The sequence below is a fragment of the Streptopelia decaocto genome (assembly GCF_964273445.1).
Source record: "Streptopelia decaocto genome assembly, contig: HAP1_SCAFFOLD_2260, whole genome shotgun sequence".
Lineage (NCBI taxonomy): Eukaryota > Metazoa > Chordata > Aves > Columbiformes > Columbidae > Streptopelia > Streptopelia decaocto.
This window is the reverse complement of record NW_028116796.1, coordinates 1-17,327: the sequence shown is the minus strand read 5'-3', so window position 1 is coordinate 17,327 and position 17,327 is coordinate 1. Positions and strand designations below refer to the sequence as shown.

Here is a 17,327-nt window from a genome sequence, read left to right as displayed (position 1 = left end):
CGCGGCCTACGTGCGGCCTAGTCGCGGCCTAGGCCGCGGCCTGCGCGCGCGCCGCGCCGCTGCCGGCGGGGGGGGGAGGAGCGGGGGGGCCCGGGGGGGGTTGGGGGCGACACCCCCGCCCCTCCCCCCCCGTCTGTCCCCCCTCTGCCCCCCCCCCCGCGGGGACCGGGACCGGGGGGGCCCGCGGAGCCGCGTGCGTCACATGGCGCTGCCCCCCCTCCCCCCCCCGGCACCGAGCGGCGGCGGGGGGGCGGGATTCATTTCGATTTCTTTTCCCTCCTTTTTAAACTCGTTCTTTCTATTTAGTATTTTAATTTTTTTTAGTTTAATTTTTCTTTTTTTTATTTTTTATTTTTTTTTAATTTTTATTTTTTGAATTTTTTTCTTCCCTTTTTTTGCCGCCATCCCGACTTCTTTTCTCCCCGGGGGGGCACGAACGGGACTCGGAGCCACCGACCCCCCCCCCCCGCAGCGACTCGGGGTTTTCCCGGTTCGGAGCCGCGATCCCCGCTCGGGACTCTGCGCCCCCCCCGCCTTGTTGGGGTGTTTTTACACCCCCGGAAACGCTTCCCCCCCCTGTTTGGGGTCCTGAGCCGCCCCCCCGGTCCTTCACACCGAGCTGGGGCTCAGCCGCTTCCCCCCCCCGTGAGATTTGGGTCCGGTTTAAAACCCCAGTCCCAGGACCCCCCCGCTTTTGAACGGGAGGCTCAATCCCCAGCCTGGGGGGGGTCAATCCGTGACCCCCCCAGAGCAACCAACCGGGATTTCCCCCCCCGGAGCTGTTTTCCCCCCCTCCCCACGGGGATGAGCCGATTTTGCAGCCACGTTCCCCCCCCATTTCAGCACCGAGCTGCTTTTGGAGCCAAATCCCAGCTTCCCCTCCATAACGCTCCCCGTTTGGGGCCGGGATCCTGAACCGGGGGGGTCCGGGGGGGGTGTTTGATGCCGCCCGCAGGTAAGAGAAGTTTGGGGAAGTTTTTATTGCAGCGGCAGAGCCCGGATGGCATCGCCGGCTCCTTGTCCCCCCCCGGCCGCTCCGCTCGGCGCCTTTTGTCCCCGCCAGCCCCCCCGGCGCCCGTTCCGCTGGCACAACCGCTGCCAGGAGAGCAACGAAACGCTACCGAAGGCAAACCGGGACGCCGGAGCGGCGGGAGGAGGAGGAGGAGCCGCCGAGCCGCTGCCAACGCGGCTCCTGGCACCTCCGGTGAACCGGGGCGCTCGTAAACAGCCGCCGCGCGGGCTCGGTCTGGGCTCCCCGCTCCGATCCGGGGCTTTTTCCTTCCTAACTAGGCAAACAGGCGCCTTTTTGGAGCCGATGGGATGTCAGGCTGAGTTTATAGAGGCCGTAGCTCCTCGCTATGGCAAAAAAAACCCCTTCTGTGCCAGCGGCTTCCTCTTAAAAGAGAATTAACACAGAGCGCGGTGCTGCCCGCTTGGCACGGATTAATCCCCTGCCCTGTCTTTCCTTGGGCTTAGTTAAACTTTGATGGGGCGCTAACCAAGCGGATTGATAAAAAACCAAGAGCTGAAGCGGAGTTGATCGAATTTATTTGGGAAGCGAAGCAGCTGAGCCGGTGCCGCTCGGGGTGTTTTGCAACCGCCGCGGGTTGTTTGAAACCTGATCGTGTGCTCCTGTGCCCTTATCTGGTTTGGAGTAAAATCACCTTGCGAAGCGGGCTGAGCGCCCTCCCCGCGCCCAGAAATTGTTCTGTTTCCAGTTGTTTTCTCCACAGCCCGGCTCCCCGAGCGGGGTGAAGCGAAGGGAAACGGGGCGGGCGCAAGTTTAGCAAATAAAGTTTCTAATCTAGATTGAGGCGTGGGGATTGCGAGTGGAGATGAGTTCCCAGAGCTGTAGGCGAAAGCTCAGCGAGGAGGGGACAAGCCAGACCCTCCCCGCTCCGGATTTTGCTCCGTGTAGGTAAAATCGTGCCGGTTCCATGGAAAACTGGCAGGAGGAGCAGCTGAAGTGCAGCGGTCGCTCTCTGGAGAGCAGCCTGGCCCTAAAAGTACTGGGGGGGTGTTAAAGTGGAGCTTAAGCCCAAGGCGGGGGATTAAATGGGTGCGGGGGGACCAGCCCCTCAGCGCGTCCCCTCTCTCGTTTCTCAGCTCCGCTCGCCCAGCGACCAAAGCCCCGAGCGCCGCCAGAGCCTGAGTCACCCCCCGCGGCTCAAGATGGACACCGGTGTCATTGAAGGTGGTTTAAATGTCACCCTCACCATCCGGCTACTCATGCACGGCAAGGTACGTGTGTGTGTGTGTCCCCCCCGCCGTGGGACGCGCAGGATTCGGCCCAGGCCGCGGTGCCGGGGCAGCGAGATCGGCGTGGGGAGCCGCGCGGTTATCGCGGCCGCGGGGCAGGAATGTGCCCCTGGCGCCCGGCCGCCTCTCGATATCTCGTGACGAGCGGGCGGCGCCTTCACCGCGCAGCTCATCAATAAAAATAACAACGCGGGAGGGGGGAAAAGTGACCCGGGGGAGATCTCGGTGTCTGTTTATCTACGGGGGGGACACTGGGGGGTCCCCAGGAGCTTGTTTGGGTTGGAAAACTGAGTTTCTTTAAGCCTGGGACTCCCAGAGTGTTGGTTTTTTTTTTAAGCCTGGACTAACTGTTGGTTTTGTTTTGGTCGCAGGAGGTTGGCAGCATCATTGGGAAGGTAAGTGAGCCGCAAACCCCCCCTCGCCCACCTTTCCCCCCCCACCCCGCCCGGCTGCACTGACGTGTCTCTCCCTTCTCCCCCCCACAGAAAGGGGAGTCTGTGAAGAAGATGCGTGAGGAGGTGAGTCCGGGATCCGGGGAGATCCAGGGGGGTCACAGGGTTTTGGGGGGAGCCAGGAGGGTCAGGACAAACCAGGAGGGTTCAGGGGGATCCAAGGGGATCTAGGAAAGTTTAGGGGGACCAGGAGGATCCAGGAGGACTGGGGGGGCTTCAGGGGGATCCAGGAAGGTTCAGGGGGATCTGGGGGAAACCAGGAGAGTTTAGGGGGACCAGGAGGATCCAGGAGGGCTGTGGGGGGTTCAGGGGAATCCGAGGGGATTCAGGAGTGTCAGGGGGAATCCAGGAGGGTTCAAGGGGACCTGGGGGATCCAGGGGTGTCAGGGAGATCTGTGGGGATCCAGGAGGGTTCAGGGGGACCTGGGGGATCCAGGGGTGTCAGGGAGATCTGTGGGGATCCAGGAGGGTTCAGGGGGACCTGGGGGTGTCAGAGGGATCTGTGGGGTCCAGGGAGATCCAAGAGTGTCAGGGGGATCTGTGGGGATCCAGGAGGATTCAGGCTGATCCAGGAGTGTCAGGGGGATCCGGGGAAACCAGCAGAGTTTAGGGGGAACAAGGAGGATCCAGGAGGGCTGTGCGGGGTTCAGGGGGATCCAGGAGAGTCGGGGGATCCCGGGGGGCGGGGGAGGCCGCGGCGGCGCAGGCAGCGGCGCAGGCAGCGCAGGGCATGCTGGGAGCTGTAGGCAGGGCCACAGGGAGGAGGAGGAGGAGAGAGAAGAGAAGATGGCTGCCCGGGCCGCTGCCGTGGCCGGGATCCCCAGCGCCGCGTCCGGGGGGCTCCCCCCGCCCCCCCGCGTTTTGGGGGGAGCGGGAGCCCTGACGGGGTCCCTTCCCCTCCGCCCCCCCCGCAGAGCGGCGCTCGCATCAACATCTCGGAGGGGAACTGCCCCGAGCGGATCATCACCCTGGCGGGCCCCACCAACGCCATCTTCAAAGCGTTCGCGATGATCATCGACAAACTGGAAGAGGTGGGTCTGTGACCTCGCCCCCCTGGATAAACGAACCCCAGGATGTGCCCCGGAGCGGGGGGGGGGGGTGGGACACGGGGGAAGCTCGTTCTGCACGAGCTGGTGCTGTTTTCACCATGGGGGGGCCCGAGCTTTGCCCAGGGTCAAGGTCCAGGTGGTGACACTTCCCGAGAGTGCTCAGAGCCCCGTGGGGACATTCCTGGGACAAAACCACCCGTGAAATGGCTTAAACCAGAGCGGGGCTTCCAAACACCCCTGGCTTTGCTCGTCCTCGTGCTGCTCCAGTGCATCTTCCGGGGGTCTGGGGGGGTGAGGAGAAGCTGCATCGCCCCCCTGTCCCCTTGAATCAGTGACATCCAGAGACATTTGTTGCTTAGAGGCCGCTCGGGGCTGTTACGTGTTGGAGTTTCTGTTTGCCGTGTCGTTGGGAAGGTGTGGACGCTCCCTGCTTGGTGTGGGGCGCAGCCCCATGGCCCCCACCTCTCCCGGGGGGCTAAAAACCCTGTCGTCCTGCAGCTTTGGGAGCCCCAGATCTGTCCCCAAGGCCACTGTGAGCCCCGCGTTGTTCCTGCTGCACCCCAGGGCTGGAGCCTTTTGGGGCCTCCCTGTCCCAGCGCTGCGAGCGCTAGGCTTGGCCTAAAGCTTTTGGTTTTAGTGGGTCAGTTGAGCCCTGGCCTTGTGCCTCCTCTGCCCCTGCCAGCACGTGGCCGCTGTCACCGGGGCCACGCTGGTTTGTCCCCAGAGCCACTTGTGTCCCAGAACCGGGAGCTGTGGAGCCACCAAACCCTCAACAACTCGTCACCAGATCCCCGCGCCGTGACCCGGTGGCGGGGGTTAAACCCCCATTTTCCCGGTGCCAACACAATTTGGCATCTTCCTCCCTCCCTAAAATGTCACCCTGTCACTTTTGGGCCGCTAAACCTTGGGCAATAGAACCGGGAGAGCCCCGGGGTCACCTTGTCACCGCCTCCCTGTGCCAGCGTCATCCTCCCTGTCCCTCTGCCAGGCCGTCACCTTTGTGGCGAGGCCACCCCGGCGCTGACCCCCCCCAAATTAACTCCTCTTCCTCCCAGGACATCAGCAGCTCCATGACCAACAGCACGGCTGCCAGCCGGCCCCCGGTCACCCTGCGGCTCGTGGTCCCCGCCAGCCAGTGCGGGTCCCTCATCGGGAAGGGGGGCTGCAAGATCAAAGAGATCCGAGAGGTGCGTATCGGCCGCTCTGGGCGGGGGGTTACAGCATCCGGGCGCCCCCCCGGGGTAAATCCCCACGCCAGCCCCTGCCCTGGGGTCACCGCAGCGTAGGGATGTGGTGTCACTCGTCTTTTTTTAGAGCTCCGTGTATTTTTAGCGCGGGTGAAACTGAGACTTGCAGCAAACCCTGGCCTGGGTTCCTGCTCCCCCCTTTTCCCTGGACTCCCAGTCACCCCCCCCAGCCTTTTCCTGCTTTTTTGGGGGGTGGGAATGTGCTGCCAACCCTTGGTAACGGCTGCTGGCCCTGGGCTGCTGGGGATTAACTCCGTCCAGCTCTGCCGTGGGTGACGGGGACCGACCAAATCACTCCCCGCAAGGACTAAAGACCTTATTTTTGGGGAAAGGAGAAAGGGGGGGTGAGGGGGACAACACACTTTTGCCTCTTTATATATAACCCAGCCGCGGGGTTTGTCACTGAGGTCACAGCCCTTCCCGGGGGGGGGTCTGAAGGCTTATTTTTAAACTTATTTAAAAATGCTGTTGCAGAGCACGGGGGCGCAGGTCCAGGTGGCCGGTGACATGTTGCCCAACTCCACCGAGCGAGCCATCACCATCGCCGGGATCCCACAGTCCATCATTGAGTGCGTCAAACAGATCTGCGTCGTCATGCTCGAGGTAGGGACCCCCCCGTCTCCCCATGGGTGCGTTTTTGTCCCCTGGGGGGGAACACACACGTGTAGCGCAGGATCTGCGGCCGTTGCAGCAAGTGGAAAGCGCTGAGGGCAGAGAAACGGCTGCTGGGGATAAAGGGATAGTGGGGGATTACGGCTTAAAACAAACGGGGTCGAGCGGGGGCTCTGGCGCTGCCCCCCCCCGGCTGGCGGTGTCACCTGCGGCTCGGCCGTGTCACCTGCCCAGCGCGGTGACACCGAGCAGAGGAGTCTCGCTGGCCAAATGTGCCGCTCAGCTCCCCACAAACGGCTGATTGAACCCCAAAGCGGAGCGTTGGTGTTGGGTGGGGGGGGGACGCTGTGGGTGATGGTGGCGCTCGGTGTCTCACCCCCCCCTTTTGTCACCCAGTCCCCCCCGAAGGGCGTCACCATCCCGTACCGACCCAAACCATCCAGCTCTCCCGTCATCTTTGCAGGCGGTCAGGTAAGGCCTCTCCTCTGCTTTTGGGGTGTGGGGAGGGGATTTGGGGGGCTGGGGGGGGTGTCATACCGAACCCCCCCGCTGCCAAAACGCGTCACCCGCTCTGTGCCTGTCGCCCTGTCACCCACACCTCAGCCTCCCAGAGCCCCGTGGAGGGATGGGAGAGGGTGGAAGGACCAAAAAGGCTCATTTTTGAGGGCGGGGGGACAGTGCTGGTGAACAGCCCTGGAGTTCACCAGCCACAAATAATTTGGGGAGGGGGGATTTGATTGGGGCGAGCCCCTGGCTGCCCCGTCCGGGCTCTGCGTGGTGCTGGCTCCGGGGCCACGGTGTGGGCGCTGCGGTGACGGGCACAGCGGGCTGGGGGGGTCTGTGCTCTCCGGGGCTGGCTTTGGGCTGCGAAAGGCCCGTGTGGGTAAGGTGGGGGTGCGGAAAAGCGTCACTCGCATGGGGGGACGCGGGGGGGTGACAGACAGGAGTAGCTGTCAGGTGACACGGTGGGGGGGGTTAGTCCCTCTTGAGCTGATCTGGGGACGTTGCTCCCTGTCACCGAGCCAGGTTAGAGGTGACAAAGCTCCCTAAAGCCCTGAGACCCCCCCCCGTGGCCCTTTTTAGGGTGGGGGGGGTGCTGGTTGAGTCGGATGGGGGGGTCAGGCCTGAGTGGGGGTCACCAGGACCCCACCCTGCGCTTCCCAAGCTTGGGGAGAATGCGGCGACTCGTACCAGGGTGATGCCCCCCCCGGGTGAGCTCCCCCCACCCCAGGGACCCCCCCGCAGGCAGCGCAGGCAGGGACTGGTTTTTCCATGAGGCTTCATAGGCAGGGAAGGGGGATCAGCTACCGCTGTCCCCCACTAAGCCAGGCTTAACTTTGCTCCCCCCGCCACGCTTGTTCTGGGGATGGAAATGTCACCGTCCCCTCCTCACCTTGCCCCCCCCGCCCCCCCTTTTGCCCTCCCTGCCTCCCCCCCCCTTTCCAACAGCTTCTCCTGCCCGCTCCTCGCCCCGGTGGGGAAGCGCTTAGATGGTTTGCGCCCCCCCCAAGCGCCTTTCGCATGGGGAGGGCCGGACCGCGCGCCCCCCCCCACGGCACCGGAGCCTCCCCCGTTAGAGCAGTGAGGAGCTGCCCCCGGCCACGCATCCCTTCCCTGTTTTTTCCGCCCCCCCCTTTTCCTTCTCTTCCACCCCATCCCTTGGCCTGGGGGGGGGACCACGCGACCCCCGCCCCCCGTCCCCCTCCCCGGCGCAGCCGCACGGGCCGCGCTCCCCCCTCCGGCGCCGTTCCGCTCTTGTCTCCGCAGCTCCAGAGTCGTTGGCGTAGAGCAGGGTTTTGCGCTCTGTCTTTGCAGCTCAGAGCAGGGTCCTACCCCTCCAAAATAAGCAATAACCCACCCTAGCCATAGGAGAGCGGCCGAGCCGGTGCGGATGTTTTTGGTGTTAGCGGAAGGTGTCGGATTGCCAGCCCTGGAGACTGAAGTCCTCTAATTTATCCACAGGACAGGTACAGCAGCGGCAGTGCGAGCTACCCCCACACCGCCCCATCCATGTGCCTCAACTCTGACTTGGAGGGACCACCTCAGGAGGTGAGAGGGGAGTTCAGTCTCCACGGCCCGTTCAATCCTTGGCCTCTCTGAGACTGCCAACGAGGGGTGGCATTTTCCCTGTCCCCATTTAAAAAAAAAAAAAACAAACCCAACCCGACAATGGTGGCTTTTTTATTTTTTTTAATTTTTTTTTTTTGTTGTTTTTTTTTTTTTGTTTTATTTTTATTTTGATTTTTGTAACTGCTGTGGACTCCTGTCCACGGGGAAAACTGGACTCTGAGCCCACCAACCTCTCCTCACGCAGGCCACCCGGCAGCCACTGCATGGCAACGAACTTGGGCCAATTCCAGCCTGGGCTGCAGTTCTTCCGGTGACCTGGAAGTGAGGCCGTGTACCCCCCTCTCCCCTCCCTTTACATCCCACCCCCCCCACCCAAAAACCTGCCCGGCCCCCCTTTCACCCACCCCGACCCCCCCACCCTTAGCCAGCCAGGCCCCAGCCAGTGACTGGTCCTTTCTGGGTAGCTTCAGGAGGAATCTGAAGTCTGTGGCTGTCCCTTAACCTCAAGACAATGGAATTGTGGCAGGTCAGGCACTCAGCCTCATCCCCCCCCTTGCCCCCGTGCCCCCCCCGGCCACCTCTCTTTCGCCTCTCTAGCCTCGGTAGCCAGCTCCAGCCTTTAGCTTGCCCGGCGACGTTTTCTAGGCGTGCACAAGTGACGAGAGGACTCGCAATGGGACATTTTGATTCTTTTTGTTATTTTTTGGGGGCGGGAGGGCTGGTTTTGCTGCTGGGCCGATGTAACAGGGCGGGGGGGGGCGGGGAGCGGGTGCGAGCAGGGCTGGGGGTGTCAGACCTTCCCGTCGGCGAGGCGGGGGGGCGCAGGGTTTAGAAGCATTTCTCGGATCCACCACACCATAACATCTTCATCAAGATCCTTGGCCGTGTTCTTTTCATTTGACTTTTTAATTTCTTTTTATTTTTCTTTTTGTCTGCCACTTATATATATATATTTTTAATTATTCTTTTTTCTCCAATTATCATTTTTTTGGGGGGGACGGCGCCGTCCTGTCCGCTCCCGTTAACCCGCCACGTAAGGCCAAATCGAGTCAAAATAACCGCCCGTCTAGACTGAAGTTGGCTTGGGAAGCATTTACCGTCCCCACCTCTCCCTGCCCCACTTCCCTCGCCCCGGAGAACTCTCCACCTTGGCTCTGCCTTCCTGGCTCGTTGAAATCTGTCTGTCCCTGGGTGACTGTCCGATGGTCATTAATAGGATTCTTTGATTTTTTTTCCTCCTTTTTTGTAGGCCTATACCATTCAAGGACAGTATGCCATTCCACAGCCAGATGTAAGTTTTGTTTTACACCTTCTTGTCTTTGCAAAAGCAATAACACCAAGCCATCCACCCCCTTTTCCTCGCACCTCCCCGACCCCCTCGCTCCCCCGCCAAATTTGCTCCGCGCTTGGGCCGAATACTCGATCTGATCCGAACTCCCCCCCCCCCCAAAAAAACCACTCGCCTCCCTTCAATTCACCCTGTGGCTTCACCCAGTCTCTCCTTTTCCCCCCCCCCACCTTTCTGACACTTCCCTCTTCCTATATATCTCTATTTTTGGTTTTATTTTTCCGCCCCACCTCTCCCCAGCTTGGCATTTCACACCAGCTCCAGCTTTTCCCTCGCCCCCCCCCCTTATTTGCTCCTTAAATTTGCCACAAATCCCCCTTGGAGAGCAACAAAAAGCTCCAATCCAACCCAGCACATGCTGCTCCATGTCCTGGTTGTTCTCCCGGCGCAGGGGGCGCTGGTGGCATTTTTGGGAGGGGGGTCAGGGGGTCGGTCCCCAGCCCGTTGGGGACACTGGTGACAGGTCACTGTGGGGACACCACCATCCTTTGGCACCCATGCTCATCCGTAGGCTCGGTGCAGGTTGCGGGGGGGCGCCCAATTTTGCTTTGGGCACCTATAGAGCAGCAAGCGGCGGGGGGGACGACACCAAACCCACGTACGGTGGGGCCGGGGGCTCTGTATTAATGTTCGTGCTGCGAATCCTTCTCGGCGCTTGGGAAATAATTAACGTCACCCTTTGTTCTTTCTTTTTCTTTCTTTTTTCTTCCATGTTTTCTTTCTTTTCTCTCTCTCTCCCGTTATTCCCCCCCCAGCTGACCAAGCTGCACCAGTTGGCAATGCAACAGTCACACTTTCCAATGTCTCATGGCAACACTGGATTCAGTGGTATGGAAACTCCTTTGCTCTCTTGTCTTCGCCGCCGGGGGGGGCAGAGGCCGGTTCCTCTCAAACGGGGCCTCCCCTTGCAAACCTAAACCAAAACACCCCCCAAAAACCAAACTGGGGGTGTTACCGAGCCCAGCCAGGTAAATGATGTCTATCCCGACGTCTCTTCGCTGAGTCTTGGGGGTACAAAAGAGCTTAAAAGATACCAAATGAATCAAACCCAAAGCAAAGCAGCGAGCGGACGGGGCCTCTGTGCTGCTTCCCACCCCCCCAACGCACCGGGGACCCCCCGACCCACCTTGTGGCCCCTCCAGCAACTCGACTTGTACCAAATTGGCTGGAGATTCGTTAAGAACGGCTTAAAAATTCTTTGGCAAAGCTCCTTTTTGGGGCTGGGAGCCTGAACGGCCCAACTCACTGTCCCTTGTGTCTTAACAGGCGTGGAATCCAGCTCTCCCGAGGTGAAAGGCTATTGGGGTAATGATTGAAAACCGCAATCTGTAGTTAATTCTATCGTGTATTAATGAATTAATACCCGCCCGGGGCTCGTTCTCCCTCTTCGGGGGGCCGGGGGGGCTGTGGAAAGGCCGGAGGTCCCGGTTTGCTTTTTAGCACCCAGGATTTATCGGGGGGTCCCTCACTTCACCCCCCAACCTGTGCGCTGGGCCGGATGGGGGGGTGAGTGCTTTAATTGTGCCCCCCCGCCCCCCCTTGCCCCAACCTGAGGAGTTGCTGGAGCCAATCGCCTGCTCGTCCTGGTGACATGGGGACAGCGCCGTGTCCCCACGCTGCTTTGTGCCCCCTGTCTGTCCCCCCCCCCAAACCCCTGGGGTGCCGCTTGAAGGTTCCCTGAAGCAGGGAGTGAGTGGGGAGGGGGGGCAAAAATTCTCCAAATCTTTATAAATCCGCTTAGCGCGCTTTTCTGGCCCCGTGTGAGACGTGAGCGGCCTCGCAGGGCCCGGTGACACCGCCAGGACTTGGGGACAGAATTGGGGTCACCTGGGGGGGGGAAGGACAATAAAGAAGGGGAGCGTGGGGGGGTCGCGTAACCTCCCCGCCCGCTCTGCGCGTCCCCTCCCGCTTTCAAAGCATCCTCGAGGGAGCCCTGGAGCTGGCAGCGAGTGCTGGGGGGGCTGTCTGTGCTGTGTGTCCCCCCCGTTTTGTCACCAGCCCCCGCTTTGACCCCCCGTCCCCGTTTCCTCTCCCTCTCCGCAGGTTTGGACGCCTCGGCTCAAACCACCTCTCACGAACTCACCATTCCAAACGATGTGAGTGTTTTGTTCTTTCGGGGTGGGGGGGGTCTCCCATCCTTTCCAAGCGTCCCCGTGAATGACTGAGATTCCCCCCCCCTTTTTAATAACAAACCGGGGTGTTTTTGCTGTCAAAGCTGCACCAGGGCTTGTGGTGTCCCCCCAAATCGCCTCCTCCTCAGCCCTTAAACCGACGGGGGGGGGGACGCTTGCGACCAAGGGAAGACGACCGTGGGTTGACACTCTTAATCACCGCTAATTAAGCCGTTTCCCCGCCCCCCAGTTGATTGGCTGCATCATCGGGCGTCAAGGCGCCAAAATCAATGAGATCCGCCAGATGTCCGGGGCGCAGATCAAAATTGCCAACCCCGTGGAGGGATCCACCGACAGGCAGGTCACCATCACCGGCTCGGCCGCCAGCATCAGCTTGGCCCAGTATCTAATTAATGTCAGGTACGGTAGCGCCTAACGAGCCTCGCGGGGTCGTTGGGGGGGGGTTTCTCGCCCGTATTTTGGGGTATTTTCCCCTTTTTCCTGTCCCGTTTCCCTGGTGCGATCGCTTCCCGCTCTCCCGGCCGCAAAGCGTTGGGCTGAGTGACAATCGGTGGCCCGCGGGGACCTCGGCGACCAGGGCTGTGCCGTCTGAGCCAGTTTTGGGGGGGTGACGGAGGTTTGGGGCCCGACTCGGGCTCTGTGTCCCCACCCTGGTGTGTTGTGTCCCCCGTGTCCCCGCGATGTCGTGGGGGCCGGGCCCCGGCTCGGCGGAGGAGGAGCCGCGGGGGCTGCCGGCTCTGGTCTTGGTGCTGTTTGGTGGTTTTGGATGGTCGAGCTCGCCCGCGCGCTCGGGGGGGTCGCAGGGGGGCCCAGTGTGGCCAGACCTCGCCGGGCTGGGCTGCGGCTTCGCAGCGTCGCTCCCTCCCTCCCTCTTCCTTCCCCGGCCCTCCTTCCCCTTCCTGGCCCTTCTTCCCGTTGCTCCTTCCCCTTCCTGGCCCTTCTTCCCGTTGCTCCTTCCCCTTCCTGGCCCTTCTTCCCGTTGCTCCTTCCCCTTCCTGGCCCTTCTTCCCATTGCTCCTTCCCGTTGCTCCTTCCCCTTCCTGGCCCTTCTTCCCGTTGCTCCTTCCCCTTCCCGGCCCTTTTTCCCGTTGCTCCTTTCCCTTCTCCAGCCCACTCTTCCCTTTTTTCCATCCCTTTTCCCCATCCCTCCTTCCCCTTTCCTTCCCTGTTTCCTGTCCCTCCTTCCCTCCTTTCCTTTCCCTTTTCCTTCCCTCTCTCCCTTTTCCTTCCCCATCCCTTCCTTCTCCCTTTTCCTTCCCCATCCCTTCCTTTTCCTTCTCCCTTTCCCTTCCCTGTCCCTTCCCTTTCCCTGTCCCATCCCTTCCTTTTCCTTCTCCCTTTCCCTTCCCTGTCTCTTCCCTTTCCCTTTCCCTGTCCCATCCCTTCCTTTTCCTTCTCCCTTTCCCTTCCCCATCCCTTCCTTCTCCCTTTCCCTGTCCCATCCCTTCCTTTTTCCTTCTCCCTTTCCCTTCCCCATCCCTTCCTTTTTCCTTCTCCCTTTCCCTTCCCCATCCCTTCCTTTTCCCTTTCCTGCCCCATCCCTTCCGTTTCCTTCTCCCTTTCCCTTGTCCCCTTGTCCCGTTCCCCCCCCGCTGCGCCCGGCCGCTCTGTGTCCCGTGCGCTTTTTTTGTGCTGCTCCCACCCACCCGTATTTTTGTTTTTCTTTTTTTTTTTTGTTTTGTTATTTTTTGTTTTGTTCCTTTTTTGTTTTGTTCTTTTCGTTTTTGTTTTTCTTCCTCTGTTACAGTTTAGAAAGCGCTAAACCCTCCTCCTCCCAGGCAGCCTCCGTCACTCCGACCCCCGACCACCTCAGCATCAACCTCTCTCAACCCTCCACCCCTTCTTCTTCTTCTTCTTCTTCCTCCTCCTCCTCCTCCTCCTCCACCACCGCGGCGGGGGGGGGCCCCCCCGACGCCCCCAGCCCCCTGGCCGTCCCCTGTGTCTCCAGCCTGCTGGGGGGCATCAAACCCGTCCCCCTGCTGGCGCTCAATGTGGCCGCCAAGGCCGCCCCCCCCGCCCGCCCCCCCCTGCGCCGCCGCCAACAAACTCAAAAGCGAAAAGCAGCGATTCGCTCCCTACTGACTCTTTTTTTTTTGGGGGGGGGGGTGGGGCAAGGGACCAGCACGTAGAAAACACTCAAAAAGCCAATTTCTCGTTAATTTGCCCCGTTTGTCTTTAATTTCCCCTCCCCAGCTTGCGATGGGCCCGTTTCCCCCAGTTCCTCCTCGTAGCTGTTTCGTTCCCCCCCCCATTTTTTAGTAGCTTGTTCGCAATGGCGGTTTGGGGGGGGTGTTGGGGGGGTGCTTCGTTAAGGGGGTGGGGTTTAATTGCCGTCCCGGTGCCGGGGGCTGTTTCATTAATTAATTAATGTCTGTACCTGTAATAAAGTTGCCACGGTGCGAATGTGCTCTGGTAGATCTGTGCTGGGGGGGGATGCGGGGTGCCCTCAGTTTGGGGGGGGCTCATTGCCACCCGTATTGGGGTGCCCCCCCATTAGTTGCAGTGAGGTGGGGGGGCGGCTTTGTCCTGTCCGCTGTGTGTCCCCCCCTTTGTGCTCCCCAAGGGCTGGGGGTACAGCCCCCCCCATTTCCTTGCTGCCTGATTCCCTGGTGTCCCCCCCCCCAGCAATAAGCTTTGAGGCTGCTGCTGCGCTTGCTCTGGTTCTGTGTCCCCCCCCAGGTGACCCCCCCACCCCAAGTGACCCCCCCAGCAGTTTGGGGGGCTGATGCTTCTTCCCAGCGCTTGTGCCTGAACCTGCACCCCCAAACCTTCCTCCCTGTCCCCCCCAAACCGCTCCCCATGGGGCTGCCCTTCCTGTGCCCCCCCCATCACCCCCCAGGGTGAACCCCCACCTTTATTGGGGGGGGGCAACACCTCTTCCCCCCACTTGTAACCCTGCACCCCCAAACCCCCTCCTGTCCCTTTTGGGGACCCATCCGTGTCCCCCCGCCTTGGGACAACCCTTCCTGTGACCCCCCCACCAACTGATCCCCCACCTTCATTTTGGGGGGGGTGGTCAAAGCCCTTCCCCCCCGCATCTGCCCTAACCCTGCACCCCAAACCCTCCTGTCCCCTTTGGGGACCCATCTGTGTCCCCCCACCCATGGGACAGCCCTTCCTCTGCCCCCCATCCTCCTCCTCACCCCCCCAGGTGAACCCCCATCCTGGGTGACCCCCCCTTCATTTGGGGGGGGTGATACCTCTTGCCCCCCAGTTCTCCCTACACAGTCCCCAGCACCCCAAACCCCATTTACCTTTGGGGACCCCTCCCCCATCCTGGGTGACCCCCCATCCTGGTGACCCTTCAATTAATTTTGGGGGTGGGGCAACACTTTCCCCCCACTTCTGCCTTAAACCTGCACCCCCCAAACCCCCCCCGTCCCCTTTGGGGACCCATTTCCCCTTCCCCCCAACTTTGGGGTCCCATTTCCCCATCCTCTTCTTCATCCCCCCAGTTCCCCCTTCCCTTTTTATTTTGGGGGTGCCAACCTTCCCCCTTCTTCAAACACCCCATGCACCCCAACCCCCCAACTTTGCCACATTTCCCCTTCCCCCATCTTTGGGGTCCCATTTTCCCCCAGTTCCCCCCTCCCTTTCGCTTTTCATTTTGGGGGTGCCAACCTTCCCCCCTTCTTTAAACCACCCCCCTGTGCCCTCCCCATTCCCCTTCCCCCCAACTTTGGGGTCCCATTTCCCCCATCCTCCTCTTCACCCCCAGTCCCCCCTCCCATTCCCCTTCCATTTTGGGGGTGCCAACCTTCCCCCTTCTTCCCCCCCCCCTTTCCCCCCGTGTCAGCCCCCCCATGCACCCCACCACCCATCTTTGCCCCATTCCCCTTCCCCCAACTTTGGGGTCCCATTTCCCCATCCTCCTCTTCACCCCCAGTCCCCCCTCCCTTTCCCCTTTCATTTTGGGGGTGCCAACCTTCCCCCCTTCTTTAAACCACCCTGTGTGCCCTCCCCATTCCCCTTCCCCCCAGCTTTGGGGTCCCAGTTCCCCCTCCCTTTCCCCTTTCATTTTGGGGGTGCCAACCTTCTCCCCGTTCTCCTTCCCCCCAACTTTGGGGTCCCATTTCCCCCATCTTCCTCTTCACCCCCCAGTTCCCCCATCCCTTTGATCCCCCATTCCCCTTCCCCCCGGCTCTGGGGTCCCATTCTCCCCATCCTCCTCTTCACCCCCAGTCCCCCCTCCCTTTCCCCTTCCATTTTGGGGGTGCCCACCTTCTCCCCATTCCCCTTGCCCCCAACTTTGGGGTCCCATTTCCCCTTCCCCCAACTCTGGGCTCTCACTTCTCCCCCAGCTCCCCCATCCCTTTGATCCCCCATTTCCCCTTCCCCCCAACTTTGGGGTCCCATTCTCCCCATCCTCTTCTTCACCCCCCAGTTCCCCCCTCCCTTTCCCCTCCCATTTTGGGGTGCCAACCTTCCCCCTTCTTCAAACCACCCCCTGTGCACCCCCCATCCCTTTGATACCCCATTCCCCTTCCCCCAACTTTGGGGTCCCACTTCCCCATCCCCCCTCCCTTTCCCCTTTCATTTTGGGGGTGCCAACCTTCCCCCCTTCTTTAAACCACCCTGTGTGCCCTCCCCATTCCCCTTCCTGCCAACTTTGGGGTCCCATTTCCCCCCAGTTCCCCTCTCCCCTTTCATTTTGGGGGTGCCAACCTTCTCCCCGTTCTCCTTCCCCCCAACTTTGGGGTCCCATTTCCCCCATCTTCCTCTTCTCCCCCAGTTCCCCCATCCCTTTGATCCCCTATTCCCCTTCCCCCCAACTTTGGGGTCCCATTCTCCCCATCCTCCTCTTCACCCCCAGTCCCCCTTCCCTTTCCCCTTCCATTTTGGGGGTGCCCACCTTCTCCCCATTCCCCTTGCCCCCAACTTTGGGGTCCCATTTCCCCTTCCTCCAACTCTGGGCTCTCACTTCTCCCCCAGCTCCCCCATCCCTTTGATCCCCCATTCCCCTTCCCCCCAGCTTTGGGGTCCCATTCTCCCCATCCTCCTCTTCACCCCCAGTCCCCCCTCCCTTTCCCCTTCCATTTTGGGGGTGCCAACCATCTCCCCGTTCTCCTTCCCCCCAACTTTGGGGTCCCATTTCCCCCATCTTCCTCTTCTCCCCCAGTTCCCCCATCCCTTTGATCCCCCATTCCCCTTCCCCCCAACTTTGGGGTCCCATTCTCCCCATCCTCCTCTTCTCCCCCAGCCCCCCTCCCTTTCCCCTCCCATTTGGGGGTGCCAGCCCCCCCATGCCGCGGTTTCGGGGCGCCCCCCGTCCCTGACGCGCTCTTCTCGTTGCAGGCTGTCCTCGGAGACCGGGGGCATGGGGAGCAGCTAGAGCCGCCGCCGCCGTTTGTACATTTGGTTCCTCTCCACGCCCGCGCCAGGTCCCGTTTTTCTTTCGGTTCTCGTTTTATTTCCTCCCTTTTTCTCTCTCATATTATTTTTTGGTTTCGTTATTGTTGAATTTACACCATTTAAAAGTTGTTTGTTTTTTTTTTTTCCCCCCTCCGTTCAGCCGATTAAAACAAAAAGTAAAACGCTCGAACCCCAAATGTTAGTTTTATAAAGCTTCTCTCTGCCCCCCACCCCAAAATCCCCCCCCACCCCAAACCCCCTTTTTTTTGGCTCACGAAGTTTCCGTTTTCGTCACGAGTGGAAGAGAAAAACCCACAGAAATGACAAAAAAAAAAACCCCCCCCCCGTTTCAGTTGAAATTCTGTAACGTCAGGAGATTTTTCAGAAAAACCAAGAAATGAAATAAAAAGATGGACTGGAGGTTTCTGTGAGTAGAACGGGGGGGTGGCTGCGGCTCCCCTCTCCTGGGCCCCCCCGCCTGCTTGTGCCCCCCCAGTGCGGCTTTGGGCTCCCCTGGGGGTGCAATGGGACGCCCCAGGGTTATAAACCACCCCTGGGGGGTCTCAGGCTTGATAAATCACCCCCGGGGGGGCTATTCTGGGGGGGGCTCTTCGGTACATTGAGTGTTCCTCTTGCTTTTTAATAGCAACCAGTGGCCCAGCTGGGGGGGGGTCACTCTTTCCACCCCCCCACCCCAAAATCTATCTGGAGCCTTTATTTGTGTTGTGGGGGCGGGGGGGGGAAGGACAAATTCCCCCCCCTGGGGATCCAGTGCTCCCAGTTCTACCAGTAAACAGGGTTGGACT

At 60.7% G+C, this 17,327-nt stretch overlaps 2 protein-coding genes across 5 annotated transcripts; both read left to right on the top strand.

Moving 5' to 3' along the window:
• Positions 1-2,084: 2,084 nt before the first annotated feature.
• LOC309452091 (poly(rC)-binding protein 2) lies at positions 2,085-16,941 on the top strand. 4 transcript variants are annotated; one of them, XM_082076768.1, is made up of 14 exons: positions 2,087-2,241; positions 2,631-2,654; positions 2,745-2,777; positions 3,626-3,742; positions 4,816-4,947; positions 5,482-5,610; positions 6,016-6,090; positions 7,582-7,668; positions 8,939-8,980; positions 9,793-9,865; positions 10,304-10,342; positions 11,081-11,133; positions 11,399-11,568; positions 16,465-16,941. In XM_082076768.1, exons 1-14 carry the CDS (start codon positions 2,173-2,175, stop codon positions 16,499-16,501), a joined length of 1,080 nt encoding a protein of 359 aa, XP_081932894.1. In that variant the 5' UTR covers positions 2,087-2,172; the 3' UTR covers positions 16,502-16,941. The 4 variants fall into 4 exon arrangements, with proteins under 4 accessions (XP_081932896.1, XP_081932897.1, XP_081932895.1 ...); XM_082076770.1 differs by lacking the exon at positions 7,582-7,668 and having other exon boundaries at positions 2,085-2,241; XM_082076769.1 differs by lacking the exon at positions 10,304-10,342 and having other exon boundaries at positions 2,086-2,241.
• On the top strand, positions 11,575-14,911 carry LOC309452090 (uncharacterized protein). Its single transcript, XM_082076767.1, is given in 2 exon segments — positions 11,575-13,186; positions 13,188-14,911. Coding segments are annotated over 2 exon segments (1,401 nt in total). The 5' UTR covers positions 11,575-11,849; the 3' UTR covers positions 13,252-14,911.
• Positions 16,942-17,327: the final 386 nt, after the last annotated feature.